General features: G+C 36.3%; 1 protein-coding gene across 1 annotated transcript in view; it reads right to left on the bottom strand.

Annotated features, from left to right (window-relative positions):
• ESF1 (ESF1 nucleolar pre-rRNA processing protein) overlaps positions 1 to 16,873 on the bottom strand; it is a 58,210-nt gene that overhangs the window by 23,823 nt on the left and 17,514 nt on the right. Inside the window, exon 8 of the mRNA XM_007450196.1 lies at positions 14,369 to 14,530. Coding sequence (XP_007450258.1) covers positions 14,369 to 14,530 — 162 coding nt within the window. The remainder of the gene's footprint in view (positions 1 to 14,368; positions 14,531 to 16,873) is intronic.

Here is a 16,873-nt window from a genome sequence, read left to right as displayed (position 1 = left end):
AAAGAGTGTCTTATTCCAGAGATTATAATGAGTACACTTATGTGAACTAGAGGTACATAAGAATAAAAGGACAAGTTTAATAAACTTGACTATACCATTTTTGTTCTTCAAAAGACACTCTGAGGAGAGTAAAAAGGAAAGTCACAAACTAGGAAAAGCTATGTGCAAAATATATGGTTGATAAAAGACAAGCCCAGGGCTTCCCTGGTGGCGCAGTGGTTGAGAGTCCGCCTACCGATGCAGGGGACACAGTTTCGTGCCCCGGTCCGGGAAGATCCCACATGCCATGGAGCGGCTGGGCCCGTGAGCCATGGCCACTGAGCCTGCGCATCCGGAGCCTGTGCTCTGCAACGGGAGAGGCCACAACAGTGAGAGGCCCGCGTACCTCAAAAAAAAAAAAAAAAAGACGAGCCCAAAATATAGGAAGAACTCCAAACAGAGGAAGAACTCCTATGAGTCACTAAAACACAGACAAAGAACACTACATAAAAAATGGTCAAAAGACATGAACAGGTATTTCACAGATAAGAAAGCAGGAAAAAAAATATTCTTTTCATTAGTAATTAGGCAAATGCCTGAGCAATCCTTTAAAAACGTAAGCTAGGTCATATCACTTCCATTTCCCACTGCATTTCAAGTAAAAGTTAAAGTCCATCCAGAGGTCTACAAAACCCTTTGTGACTTGGCCACCTCTCTGCCCTCATCTTCTATTATTGTCCACTCCCTGGCTCATTCTGCCTCATTATTCCTGAACAAATCAGAAATGCTTTCCCCTCAGGGCTCTTTGCATTTATTGCTTCCTCTGCCTGAAATGTTCTTTCCCAGGATAACACACAGGGTGCAATGTCTTTCCCATTAGCTCTTTGTACAAATGTCATTTTCTCAATGAAGCCTTCGCTTACTGTCCTTTTTAAATGGCTACCCACTCCCACCCATGAACTTCCTGTTCCCCATCCAGGTTTTATCCTTTTTCTTTTTTTTTTTTTTTAAGAAGTCAGAATGAGGAAATTTTTTTTTTAATTAATTAATTACTTTATTTATTTTGGGCTGTGTTGGGTCTTCGTTTCTGTGCAAGGGCTTTCTCTAGTTGTGGCAAGCGGGGGCCACTCTTCATCACGGTGCGCGGGCCTCTCACTGTTGGGGCCTCTCTTGTTGCGGAGCACAGGCTCCAGACGCGCAGGCTCAGTAGTTGTGGCTCACGGGCCCAGTTGCTCCGCGGCATGTGGGATCTTCCCAGACCAGGGCTCGAACCCGTGTCCCCTGCATTAGCAGGCAGATTCTCAACCACTGCGCCACCAGGGAAGCCCCCAGGTTTTATTCTTTTGTTTCTATAGCCCTTAAGCATCATCTGATTATTTTACCTATTTATTTGTTTACCAATTCCCTTCATCCCCTCTCCCCCAATGTACACACACTTAAAATGTAAGATCCCACAAAGGCCTGGATCTTTGTCTGTTTTGTTCAGTGCTATCAGAGAAGAGTCTGTCACACAGAGCAGGAACTCAACAAATATTTGAGAGTAATACACAAATTGAAACCATAATGAGATACCATTACTTACATACTCAACTGGCAAAAAATCACCTGACAATATAAATTAATGGTGAGGATAAAGAGCTATGGGAACTCACACTACTGGTTAGAGTAAAATGGTACAAGCACCTGGGAAAACAATTTGGCATGACCTAGTTAAGGTAATTGTGAGCATGCTGTACAACCAAGAAATTCTACACATATCCAAGAAATTCAATATATACCTAGGTGACAAGTCCAAGAATATTCACAAAGACATTGTTTATAATAGCAAAACACCACAATAACCGGCAATAGAACAGATATACTATGATATATCTATAATGGAATTCTATGTAACAGTGAAAATTAACGGACCATGTCTTCATATATGGATTATGAATAACTCTCAAAAACAGAACATTAACAGCAAAAAGCAACTGACAGAAGAATACACAGAGGACGCTTTTATAAAGTTCAAAATTAATAAAACTAAATATAGGCTGTTTAGGGATACATGCATAGGTGGTAAAACTATTGTATAGAAAAGGGGGATGATTAATATGGAATGCAGTTTCATAGTTTCTTCTGATAGAGAAAGGAAGAGGGTGTAAGAGAGGAGTCACACAGGCAACCGCATATGTTGGTAATGTTCTTTCTTAAGCTGGGTGCACAGGTGTTCATTTTCTTCTTTTCCTTTAAACTGTATACATACATAGTGTTTACTTTTGTATCTATGCTCTACTTTCCCACAATAAAGTTGTTTAAAAAAAAAAAAGGGTAGTAAATGTTCAGTCTTTGACAACTGTGTGCTAAACTAGGTTTCACTGCCTTTAGTCATTTAATCCCCATCAGAACAGTAGGTACCTAAACTCAGATTTTCTGACATAAGCCCTCTATGCTCTTTCCATGATCACAGTAAACTACTAATGCTATCCCAAACTTCATTATAAGACAGTCCCAATCTATCCACTGTTTTTGGAAAATCCACCTGTAAACTGATGGCTTGAAACTTAGGGGTGTCTAATTGTTTTCCTCCCTGGGAGAGGTTCTGACTACGGAAGCTATTAACATAAGGGCATTTTGAGGCTGCAGTACAACCGAAATGTCATTTCTAAATTAATTAAACAAAAAAATCTTTCTTCAATAAAAATGAAAAGAAATGAAAAGCACTTCAACCTCCCTAGCATTTCAATATTTAACAACCTCTTAAGCTAGATTTTTCTTGCTGCAATCTAAGTATTTTCTTCCACATATACTGGGCTGAGTTTATATAAGTAAACTGTAATTCTGACTACTGCTAAAAAGACTTCCCAAATAACTATCAGGAAAGCAGTGTCTTCCCAACCTTTTTCCTATTATGACAGATATAAAAAATAATGCTTGCACAGCACACTGGAGTAAAAGGAGGAGGCTACCAGAGAAGGAAACGAAGCTGGGGGCTCTGGTTGGTCTAAAGGCTAAAGGGATCAATACCTGGGCAAATCTGTAATCCACAGGTGGTATGCTGGTTGGGGATCTCTGAAGTAGAGTACCATTTAAGGTTTACTCCTTTTCTAGTATTTGTAATTAACTCAGAGTTTATTTCATTGGCAGTGTCCTCCACTGCAACATTGGAAAGTTACAGAATGAGAATTAATAGAGAATGAAAGTAACACTGAAAATTAGGACTTCAATATATCCATGGCTTGTTTTATAAGCTAGCACTGTTTCTATTCTTAGGGATTCTCTGTTGACAGAAATCTACTAAAGTAATCTATGATGGGTCAAGCATTCTTTGGGTCCAAAAAGATATCAGAATCTTGGAATACCAACTAACAACACGTATGCCTAGAAGCCTGCAGTGTTCAACAGCAAATATGCAAAGACTTCCGTTGGCTTTCTTTTTTTTTAAGACCTTCAGAGCAGCTTATTAATCAGAAGACAGGCTTCTTAGACATTGTCACACATGTGATCCTGGCCGTAGACCAAACTGTTCCCATACCCTGAGAAGTCTGCTTCTGGTTCGAAATTATGAATCCAAATAAATTACTTAAAAATTTTTTTTTAAATCTCCCTATGCTTCCACAAAAAGAAGCAGCAACGGAAACCTAAAATGAAATATAATTTACGACAATCTAAGGTGACAATGCTTAGGAAAAGCTTGGTGAAGTCCAAGACAGATATCCCTAATTTATGCAAGCCAATTCTTATGCCTTCAAAATGCATGCTTCAATTTACCACTGACGCGTATCATTCCAAACACCAAGGGAACCCGCCCAAGTCAAATTATTGGCACTCATCTTTTGACATACATAGGATCAGATTTTCAACTTTATGCCAAATAATTTTACAGATAAAAGTTTTCCATGTCACTGAATGAGTAGATTGAGCTAAGGCTATCTCTTGATAGCTCATTTGATGAGAACTATCCCCCATCCTCAATGAAGATTATCATGAGAGGGGGAAAAGTACTTGTACACTCTCTTCCCCTAGCAGATTACATCAGGCAAACAGTGTCACTGTGTATTGAAAATAATATAGAGCCCCTCCCACACGATACCTGCAGATTTAACCTGCTTAGCTACCAGTTCAAGCCACAATATTTTTACCAGCTTTACCTTGGACCTCAAAGTTTTAAATTATCATTGCATTATAGTCAGTGAGCAGTTGTCTACAATGGTCTAACCAAAAGGGCACTGAGAAAGGCTGGCAAATCTTTCAGAGCGCAGGAACATGGCATATGGTCCCAAAGTGGGATTAAGTTTTATATCAAACCAAAGATCTATAGAAAGTACTTATGCCTTTTCCTTTATGTGGCTTCAAACCTTGAGCCAACTGTAGAAACTCTAGATTTGATTTTGTATATTTTATCAGCATTTCTGAGGAGCCTTCATAAATTAAAAAATAAGAAGCTCCTTAGTTAGCACCATGAATTAACAGAACTGTTTCAAGATAAATGATAAGAGGCATGAAGATGTTCTACTCATAGGAATTTATCCCTAAGAAAATTCAATATAAGGTTATTATGTCCTCCATAATAGCAAAACATTAGAAAGAGCCTAAAACATAAATTAGATACACAATGGAATGTGATGCAGGCATTATGATTAAGAGATTATTTAGAAACATATAAAAATAAGTATGAGAAATTAAACAAAAAAGGAGAATGCAAAACGTGAGTATAATCAACTACATGTGCCTGTAGAAGACAATGGGTAAAAAGGAATGTGTAACAGCTAAAACACAGAAGCAACTCAAGTGTCCATCAATGGATGAATTGGATGAGCAAAGTGCAGCATATATACATATATATACACACATATATACCATGGAATATTACTCAGCCTTAAGAATGCTACAACACGGATGAATCTTGAGGACATTCTGCTAACTGAAATCAGTGACAAAAAGACAAATACTGTATGATTCCATTTATATGAGATACTTAGAGTAGCCAAAATCAGAGAGACAGAAAGTAGAATGAATGGTGGTGGCCAGGGGCTGGGGGAGGGGCAATGAAGACTTGTTTAATGGATATAGAGATTCAGTTTTATAAAGATGAAAATGCATATGGAGATGGATGGTCGTGATGGCTGCACAATAGTATGAATGTTCTTAATACCACTGCACTACACACTTGAACATAGTTAAGATGGTAAAGTTTTATGTATATTTTATCACAAAAAAATTGGGAAAAAAAACCAAATGTGTTAAAGTAGTATAAGGTTATATGACTTTTCAATCTTAGAAAAAAAAGAACAGCAATAATGAAACTGCTGAAAGTAGTCTGAGTGAATTCTGTCAAAATAACACATGGAACATGTGTGTGAAAAATGACAGTGTGCTAGCCAGGCAGTCAGTATACAGAATGATGACGTGGGACAACCTCAAATACAATAGGCAAAAGCTCTGCTTTAAAGACCAAAGAATTCACAACTACAAACAAATCACCATTGCTGTGGGCTGCAGGAAAACAATACATGAAACACACTCTCTGTTCTTGAACCGATTTGGGGCAGATTGTAAATCTAACGCAAAGTCAAAAAAAGTACTACTGTCTGGAAATAGTAGCTACAGATGCAAACAGTACAACTGACACGACACACAGGCAGAGAGGGAAAGGATCACATTAAGAGAATCAGCCTAGATGCTGGCAACCAGAAGCACTTATTGATTTACGTATTTAATTGGGATCCTAAAACAGCAGACCAATTAACCTAAAACTTCAAAAGGTATGGGAATTTTTAGCACTTTCTGAAACTGCTACTATTACAAAAATATCTTCAGTTTTGCTTTAGATCTTTTTTTTAAAAGCTTCTTGGAAAACTTAATTAAATCTTAATACTAACAGAGAAAATTATTGTTAATCCAGTAACTTCTGAGAAATTCACTGGCAACTCTATGGAGAAAATGTGCTAGCTACCATTGTTTTTATTTATTTATTTATTTTTAATTTTTAAAATTTTTTTAATTTTAATTTTTAATTTATTTTTGGCTGCACTGGGTCTTCGTTGCTGCACACGGGCTTTCTCTAGTTGCAGTGAGCCGGGGCTACTCTTCGTTGCGGTGCACGGGCTTCTCATTGCACTGGCTTTTCTCTTGCTGCGGAGCACAGGCTCTAGGCCCTCCGGCTTTAGTAGTTGCAGCATGCAGCCTCAGTAGTCGTGGTGCACAGGTTTAGCTGCTCCTCCGCATGTGGGATCTTCCCGGACCAGGGCTTGAACCTGTGTCCCCTGCATTGGCAGGCAGATTTTTAACCACTGTGCCACCAGGGAAGTCCCGCTACCATTGTTTTTAGATAACCCTAGCTGCTTCTCATTTTTATTACACATTCCACAAATGATTTAATTTTTCTTTTTTGGGGGGCGGCACAGTAAAAGTTTCAGCTTATTACCGTACAAGGCCCTTATAGTCAACCTGTTAACTGGAAGATTTAAGGAAGGAATGGACACCTAAGTTTTAAAATTCAAGCTATGTATTAGCTGTGTACAAGTTATGACAGTGCACTGCAAACTGGTTTCCTCCCCATCACCAAAACATGAAGCAAACTGCAAATTCTTTTTAGCTTATTTTAGATTTCCATTTAATGCTCTCCTCTACACTGAACTCAAAATTTTAAACATCTGGTTATTTTAAAAGTTCTGACCCAAAATCAGTTTTGCGACTATATTTCAAATAATGGATACACTGGCAATAAATGGAAATAAGAGATATAGCCAAAAGTAAATAGTGAACAGGTTTTGAGATGTCTGAAAATTAAAATGTTTGAAACCGGGCTGCCTAGCAAAATGAATGCCCAACTGATTCAAAACATTTTATTTCTAAATAAAGAATGAATAACACAATAGCCACAGATACAGGTCATTAATGTCTCTGTGTTTAAGCTTCCCATTGGGTCACTGAATAGAGAAACGGAGATGGAATAAAGATGGGGAAAAAGGAAGTACAAAGGATAAAGATCAGATACCAGAATCAAACAGAACTACAGCTGTGAAGCGTGGAGGAAAGAGTAAGTAGAGGGAGGAGGAGCTGCAACCCCACCTCTCGCCTCCGTGCGTGGGAGTCAAGAAAGACACCTCTTGCAGGGTGAGACAACAAGGAGTCCTTCCTTCTTCTCTGCCTTCCATGTCTCCTTCAAAAGACTAAGAATCCCACAGCTCTGGGTGTTTCTGACAAGATCTGCCCAGACACTGACAGTCTCACCACTAGTACTGCTTTAAGAGGTCAGTATTCATCTCATTATATCCTTTATCTCTATTTAATTCTGTCATCACATGAAGTCCACAACTTCCAAATCTTCCCTTCTCCTAAAAATATGCTGAATATTCCCATTCCCACCCTTCCCCAAAAAGAACATTTCTACACCTTAGTCCATCATAATCAGTCATTAATAGTTATTAACAAAATCCTCTTTATTCATTCCCTTGCTAATTTGAGTCTCACTGAAACCTGGTTCTTCTCTGAGGACACTGTTTCTCCTGCAGCTCTTTTAGGTGGTGAATTTTTCTCTCCCACAGTCTGTCCATCTTGCTACTCACTGCCAACTCCAGTCCACTGGCTGGTCTTCCTCCTAAAGTCCCCAACTTTTAGTAACATGTTATCAGACTACACCACCTACTCCCCCATTACTGCAGAGATCTAATGACTACAGTCACACCCCTCACTTCTTGAACAGCTAAGCTTTGGCTCACTGCCACTCTCTCCAATTCTAGCCCTGTCATAATTCTTGGTGATTCCAATATCCACACAGATGACTGTTCCAACATCCTGTGCCTCACAGTTCACTGACTATTATTCCATACTCCCTGTAATCTCAGAAACTCCCCCCATAACTAGAACTGTCATTACCCAAACTGCAAACACACCATAATCTTAATTTCAAGAATCCTACTCCTCAACCACTAGCTCCAATCCTTCCATTTTATTCTCTCTAGTACCCCAAGGCTAACAATTCTTTTGTCTCACAGGGACCTACAGTCCGTCAATCCTCTGACTTTTGCCCCATCCGTCACCCCAATATACCCTCATTTCCCTCCTAACCCAACATAGATACTATGGTCCATCATTACAATCACCCCCTTCCCACCTCATCCCTACTCTTAGCTGATGACTTTACTTCCCATTTCACTAGAAAAATATAAGCAAATAGAAGAGTACCACAAGCTCCCACCACCATTTCTACTCATTACCCTCTGTGACCATATTCCTTCCCTTCTCTCCTGTTACAATGGATGAAATGTCCATGCACATCTACCAAAGGCCAATTCCTCCACTCAAGCAAAAACATTCCAACTCCTTTTGCCTACTTTAGAATGTAGTCCTCTGCATCACTTTTTCCTGTCTGTGGATCACTCCCAGAAGTAATATAGCATGCTGTTATTTCCTCTCATATTAAAGAAAAATGCTCTCTTGATCTCACTTTCCCTTCCAGTTTCTAGAGGGAGTTCTACTAGCATAAGTTAGAATGCTAACTAACAAATGTAGAAGAAATGACAGAAACAGAAAATCAATATCCTGCAACCAACAATATAATAACTGAATCAAGCAAGGATCTATAAATCTATAAAAATCTATAACATCACCAAGTAAAATGTTGGGGAACAGGATATTCACACACTGCACAAATTACCTATCAGTTACAAACGAAAAAGTGGAGCTTTATGATGGAAAATCAGTAGGACACCACCTTAACTGAGTGAGCAAAGTTAACAGCACAAAAAATGGGACAAACTGACATTATGTGCCTCCTGATGTGAAGCAATGGGAAGTATACAACATCATTCATGGAAAATTCTTGCCAAAAACTTTTCAGCTGAATTGTGAGGAAACCATCAGACAAATCCAGATTGTGGGTATTCTACAAGTCAACTACTGTAGACACTTTAAAACTGACTGATCCTGGATTAGGAAAAAACACTGTAAAGAATATTACTGGAATGAGTGAGAAATCTGACTACTATTTTAACAATATTAAATTCCCTTAGTGTGATAATACCGTCATGCTTATGTAGAAGAATGTCTTTGTGTTTGGAAGTTACATGTCGAAGTATTTTTTTAAGGATGAAGTGTGATGATGCCTGCAACTTCCTAATCGTCAAATATTTTAGAAAAAGGAGTTGTCTCTCCTGTCTCCAATTCCACTCCTCATTCTCTCCTAACCCCATTAAGCTCATCCTCCCCATTCTACCAAAACTCTTCAATGGTCTCTAACATTGCTAAATCCCATGGTTTTTCTTAGTCTGTATTTTACTGACCCATCTTCTCACTGAAATGCATTCTTCACTTGGCCACCTGGATACCCCACAACCCTGAATTTCCTCCTTTGTTTCTGGTAGCTTCTTCCCAGCTGCCTCTGGATGGTCTCTGCTCACCTCTCCTCAACCTCTAAATGCTGGAGTACTCCAAGTGATCAATTTTTGAACCTCTTTTCTTTTCTACCTACAATCACTCCGTTGGTGTTCTTTACTTACAGAGATCTGTACAATGAAGATTCTCAAATTTATATCTCCAGTCTTGACCTCTTCCCTGAACTTTAAACTGGATATCCAACTATCTCCTTGGCATGTCTATTTCAATATATAATAGGCATCTTACATGTGACAAAGAGAATTTCTGAAGTTCCCTTGAAAACCTGTCCAACCCACAATCTTTATTATCTCAGGATTATTACAATAGCCTCTTGACTGATCTCCCCAATTTTGTCCTTCCCTGCCACTTTAATCTACTCTCAAGTAGAGCAGCCAGATTGGTCCTGTTAAAAATAAGTCAGCTCCTCTTTTTATTGTATCTATGGGATGATGGATGCTAACTAAACTTACTGCAGTAATCATTTTACAATATATGTAAGTCAAACTATTATGCTGTACACCTTAATCGTATACAGTAACATATATCAATTATATGTCAATAAAACTGGAAAAAAAACAAGTCAGATCTCATTGCTCCTCAGTTTAAATACTCCAATGGTTTCTCATCTCACTCAGAGATGTTCAAGCCCTTAAAATGGTCTGCAAGACCCTCATGATCTGGCCCCATTACCTCTCTGACATCATCCATTATTCTCTCCTTCACTCACTCACTCACTGTGGTCACACTGTTCTCTGTGCTGCTCCTCAAACACACTAGATAAGCCACAGCTTCAAGGCCGCTCACTTGCTATCCCCTCTGCTCGCACAATCTCCTCTGCATGGCTCACCCCCGACCTCAACTTCCTTTAGTCTCTGCTCAAATATCTTTCTTACTGAAGACTTATCTGTCTCCCCTTAACCAGAAATATAAGCTTTATGAGGTCAAGGATTTGTATGTTTTGCTCACATGGTGTCTAGAATGGTTCTTGGCATATGCTCAATATTTGAAGGAAAGCTGAGGCACTGCAGGATGATGAGTAGAAAAAAGACCAGATATCCTTTTCACCTGTGTCTATTAATCAGGAGATAACTAAGAAAAAGAGGACTTTTATCACATCTAATTTCCTTTAAGATTATAGACAAAGAAACATGTCATTATCTGTTCATATTCTGGATGAAATTTCAAAGATTAAAATACACGGCTTGCAGTATCTACAACAAAAAATTATTATCACATAAATTATTAGGGGAGGTTATTTAATATATGAGATAAAATTCATTATGCTTTATATGTATATTACTAATTCCCTAATGAGGCACATTCATTGATAAAGTCTCAATATGCTAATTACATGTGTTACTTTCTGTACTCATCAAAATGAGTCAGGCAGGATACCTTATTAGCAACACAATGAGATGGGCAATGTTACTCCACATCAAAACAATGAATTACAACGTTCCTTAAAAATCTTAAAATTCAACATTTTTAATCATTTATAATCTCAATAACGCTGTATTATCACACCTCTGTGAGGAACTAAAACATCAAGAGAAAGAGTAGTTCACTCCAGTTGTTACACCCATGTACCTGTTATCTGCCTCCCTTAACACTTACCCTCGAAGAATTAAACTCCTAATGTTACTGCATTGTATAATCCAATGTAAAAAGATAGGAAGTTTAAACAGTCTAAACTAAAATTTCTTTCAAGCCACACCAAGTGCAGCAACTGTTAGTGATTATTAAGAGTACTTATTTTTCTGCAGAGTTTAATATTTTGGAAATTCAAGCCACAGAAAAACTGATGCATGATATAGTATAATCTCATACTGACCCTCTGTGGTTTACTGAAGTATAACATCAAAAAAGTCCTGTGGTTCAGGGTAATTGTTACTGGGAACATACATTTCTTAAGACACAAATTCAACAAAATACACGTGTGACATGAATAGTACTGTGTAGCTTACAAAGTACTCTATAATATCTCAAATTAAGCAAGAAAGGTATTATTAGTCCCACTTTCCAAATAAGTAAACTGAGATCCTGAAAGAGTAGTTCATTTTTCTCATTTAACATGTCTAGTATGTAAAAGACCCTTTACATTTACATACACAAAGAAAACGCACGCACGCACTTGTGTGCACATCCATACCAAAGATTCACAGGGTAATAATACCCCACACAGGGCCTTCAAAAATACTATGGTTAAAGACTTTAAAAAATGCATTATATAGCAAAATATCAACTTTCCTTCATTCATCTAAGAGTAAAAATTACATAGCGAATGTTGATGATAATTCCATGAAACTGGCACTTTCATCATTGTTGAAGGCATTAAAAACCGGTACAACCCTTTTGGAAAGCAATTTGGCAGTAATCTCAAGACACAAAAAGTGTCCATGTCCTTTCCTAGTAATTCCATTTCTGGGAAGCTAGCCTATGAAAATAATTTAAAATATGGAAAAAGCTATAGATTATTTATAACATTCTAGATGTTTGGCATCTGAGATTTAAAATTTGAGGCTTGGACACTAGTAGTTTTAACAGCTTGTGAGAGAACCACAGGTTGATCCATAGCATATGTAAAGCGGCTATGTGAGTGAGGAAGTTATGTTACTAACTGATGAGTGAGCCTGACTGCCAGCATTAGCTTCTCCTTGTGGTCTCTACAAGTTCTCACATGCACAGACGTTTCTAAAATGGGGTGGGTGGGTGGGAATAAGCATCTTTGTTAAAAAATTGTTTTTATAAGTAAAAGGCCCTAAAATAGCAAGCCTATTACTTGGCTGGTGATAAAAGTGAAGAGATCTAAGAAAGTACTGATATTTGTGGGTTTGGGAATGGTAACAGCCTTAGATCAAATTTCTTTTCAATGCCATGGGCCTATTGTAATGAAAGATCAGAAACATGACTAAATATTCAACAACAGAGAAATGATAAATTAAACCACAATCTACCTAATCACTCAGTGGCTGAATAAGGGTAATGGAGTTACAGATGCTAATTTTTCACTTTACATTTTCAAAATATTTTATATGACATTAATATCACATCCACAAATAGCAAAGTCAAGATAAAAATGTACTGCTAAATATAAGAGGGAACAGTTGCTAATTCATCACATGAGATCAGCATTACCCTGATACCAAAAGCTAATTAAGGACATTTCAAGAAATGAAAACTATAGACAAATATTCCTCATTAACACAGGTTCAAAAATCTTTTATGAAACATTACTAAACTGAGTCCAGGAATATAAAAAAAGTACAATGAACCATGACTAAGTGAGGTTTATCCTAGGAAAACTGTACTGCTTAAATCTTCCTATGTATCACTTTTTGGTATTTGCACTACATAACTGTACTAATAAAGACAAAGGTTAGATCTGGCCCACTCAATATAGCTCTAAAATATTTAATATAAAACTTTGCAATCAACTTTATTTTAAATCTTCTTTCTCAAATAGTCACCTGAATACCTCAATTTAAAATATGTTCATTTAAAATATCTTCATTCAATAAGCTCATTCTAAGATTAGAATTAAGCTACAATTACAACATACTTGACTAAAAGACAAAATCCAACATTTCTTGGAATCATAAATCCAAGGACCTCATATAAAAAAATTTCTTCACACATCTCTGAGTGGGATGGTTGTATTGCCTTATTGTGAGACTTACTGATAAAGGACACTCAACTCCTTAAAGCAGCCTCTATGCTCTTCTGATGAACAATCCTAATGATATAGAGAATTCCTCTTTACCTTACACTGAAATCTACTTTCCTTCAACTTTTATCCACTGGTAAAAGCACTGACTTCTGAGGTAGTATGTGAGATTAAGTCTCTGTTTACATACTCAGCCTCTAAGTACTTGAAAATAACTATTAAGTCACTTTTTAAACTTTTCCTCTCCAGGCTAAATTAATTGAATTCTCTCAACCACTGTTCATAGGATAACACTACTAAACTTTATTTTTTCTTACCACCACTTCCTGCAAAAGCCAAGCATTTAAAACAAATGGGTTATAACATAGCACCATGTTCCTATAGAAATAGGCAGAAGATATGTGTATATCCTAATAAATTTACTGCAAGAGTCAATCAATCCTCAGATATCAAAATATCCTAGTTTCCCACCCCCCCGCAAATAAAAACAACCTAACAGATATTTTACTCTCAGTGCAAAAACATAGTAGTGTAAGAAACAGAAGTAACTGAATATAGAACAGTTAATGCAATGGTGCTATAAGTAGTATTTTTTCATCTAGAGACGAATTGAGGCTATAAGAATTGAACCCTTGTCAAAAATTATACCTACCTTCAAAAGATATACATATATGTAAAAAGCAGTAATTTGCAAAAAAACCCCACATTATTTGCAAGGGTACATGCTGATTTGCCCAGGATTGTTAAGAAAAAATGCATACGCTAGAAAACAACCCTCGTTTATCCTAGCTTTTCTTTGTTTAGCTTTGACATGGTTTTAATGTTATTGTACTAGTATGGGGTTATTGAACTCTTCAAGGCAGTTATAAAAACCACTTATGATGCTTTACTTCTTTGTTCAAAAATACTCAAACATCGCACAGTTGAGACAGAAGACTATGTATTACATATTTTGTGTTAGTGAAACCTCACTAATTAAAGTCTAGTAGCAGTTACTAGAGAAAAGTCCACTTATTAATAACATATTTTGAAAAAAAGTTTAATGACTTCATGGTGCCTGGATTCAAACTTCTACAACCTGAGAATACTGGAATCAAACCTAGGAAAGGTCTACTTTTATAAATGGATAATTTGTAGTTAGTAAATTAAAGAGACAATAAGCCACAGCAGTAGAAAATGCTGGTGCTAAAGTGAATTAAATCATGCATGCAGATATCATGTTATCTTCCTCACCAAAACACTCCTTGAAAATGTGATTTTTTTAAGTTTATGTTTCCAAAGAGTTGATCTTCTTTTCTTTTATATCCAACATCCCAAAACAAAGGAAAACAAGTGAACATTTAGTTAGTATCTAATTCTTACCTGGAACCCACTTAATTTCCATTTCCATATCATTTTCTTTGCTTTTCTTTTCTTTTTCTTGAATAACTTGCAAGAGCTGCCTATATTTAGCAATTTGTTCCTCATCATCCTTCTGGCTTCTTTTTGTTTTCCCACCTTCTTCTACACTGACTCCATCATCACCTAACAAAAAAATCAATTTCATTTAATACACAGAAATAATTTACTTCTAACTTCAGTGTTTAATCTCAGTCACTGCAGCACCCTTCTAAACAATGTCAGATACACTGTAACAATAGAATATCAAAATCAGACTTTAATTTCTTAATACAAAATGAGTTAAATGACTTAGGTCTTGTTTATAATAAAAATCAGTTGCAATATAAGTTAGCATGGTCACAATATTACACTTGGGAATATCTTTTTATTAAAATTCATATTTCAAAATAATCCTGTAGTCATGTAACATCCTTGGACTTTTCCACCCTATAAGCAAGATAGGAGGGATGGCACTTTTTTCCTCTTTACGTCTCCCACCATCCAACAGTGTGGCTTTAAAATATATAGTCAATAAAAGGAGCCTGAATAGTGTTGAGATGCATCTGATAAATGGATTTAGCCATTCATGCTGATGATACAGATAAAGGAAGTTGCCTGTAATCCAAAACAAAGAATAATGAGTCCTTTCCATTTGATAGTGAGCAAGCATGCTTACTCTCAGGATCTCATTAATACATTAAGAATAAAAATGAATAAATTAGAAGTTTGTGCAATTAATTTCCTCATGTGGAAAATATTCACGTTTACATTTCCTAATTTCATAAAAATAATTATAATACAACGGAACAGTATAAAATTCATGGTCCAAAAATACCAAAGAAAACTAATACGTGAAAAGTTTGTTTGCTCTATATTTCCACTGTAATTCTCCCAAGTCAAAAACATAAATTAAGAACCTGGGTTTTAATGCAAAACATACTTACTGAATTGACTAAATGTCCCCAGTAAAGGAAAATTTAGAAGTAGCATACAGAAGACCCTCCCTTCTATGAGCTACGGCTAACTGGTCACTAAATATGTCTGACATTATTAAGCATTCAGCTGTGAAACATCCATGTTAACAGACTGTCCTTACATTTTCAAAAAGGTAATGTGAAAAAAATTGGTTAAGTAAATGTTTTTATAGTTTTTTTCTCTAAATGAATAAAAAATAGTCCACGACATTCTTTCCATCCTATCACACTTTTACATTTTCACTCAAACAGCTGAAATTCATTTTTTTCCTGTTTGTGCTTTGTGCCACAATAATAATGTTGGATGGAATTCTGTCATGTATCCCGTAATTCAATGGATAAAACATCAGGAACACATTAACAAAATGGCAATGTATTTCTTTCTATTAAAAGCTTACTTCTGAAAATATAATTAGAAGCAAGCTCCTTCCAGGTTGAAATTTTAGTGGTAAGTCTCTGATGGCCTACTTTAAATTGATTTTTTTCCAGTACTAAAATTTTACTTTCTGAATCTCTAAAATGTGGGTTAACTCATGGAAGTCTGTTTTTTCCCAATTCAAGGACAAAACTTTGTGAAAGCCTTAATAATATAAAAGGAGTAAAAAATTAACTGTAAATGTAAGAAACCCTGGTATAATCTCTTATAAACTACAACAGGAACATATAGTAACTCTAAGGCATTCAAATATACTAAATGTATCTATCAGAGGTACTAAACTATAGATTAAAGTGACTTTGCAATCAATTAAAATACTGAAGAAAAATAAAAATGCATGCTTTAAAAAAGTTAATTAGTATATTTCAAACAAAAAGCCATTAATCCTTAAAGTTTTAGAAGTAAAGACATATGACATGAGGTAGTATGCTAAGACTTTATATACATTATCTCAATTTTTCCAACCATGAGCAGGTACTATTATGATCCTCATTTCATACCTTTGGAAAGAAAGGCTTGAGGACTAAGAAAACCTAACCTAAGTAACTTCACTATGTGGTGAAGTCAGGATTTGAAATCAGCAAAGCCCAAGACCTTAACAAGAATATACTGACAAATTAATGGTTATCTTCCCATAATTTACTGCCCTAATGTATTCAATAATGTCATTTCAAAATCTAGTTAAGTTCTCCCAAAGCAAACAAAGAAAACCTATTTGAAAAACTTGTATTCAATCTTCTCAAGAATACACGGAATGATCTTTTTTTTTTCCTTTATCTTAGCGCTGCTACTAAAGAAAAACTATCCAGAATTTTCAGAAAAGTGTTAAATGACCATATAGGTATATAAATAAAAGAAAATGTAGATAAATTAGTGTATCTATGGGGGTAAAAAATGTAAAGGCTATTTGAGAAAGACTCAGCTGTTCTGTATACACTAAAAATAACATGGTCACTCAACTGTTTGGAATGCCAAAGAAATTAACAAGCAACAGCCATCAAGGCCTTAAATGTGAAGGCTTTTGTGCCCATATAACTACCACTGCAAATCATATACTTTTTCAAAGACTATTAGATA

The sequence above is a fragment of the Lipotes vexillifer genome, unplaced genomic scaffold (genome assembly GCF_000442215.2).
Source record: "Lipotes vexillifer unplaced genomic scaffold, Lipotes_vexillifer_v1.1 scaffold137, whole genome shotgun sequence".
Classification (NCBI taxonomy): Eukaryota; Metazoa; Chordata; class Mammalia; order Artiodactyla; family Lipotidae; genus Lipotes; species Lipotes vexillifer.
Note: the sequence above shows the minus strand (reverse complement) of the source record. Positions and strands in the feature narration are given on the sequence as shown.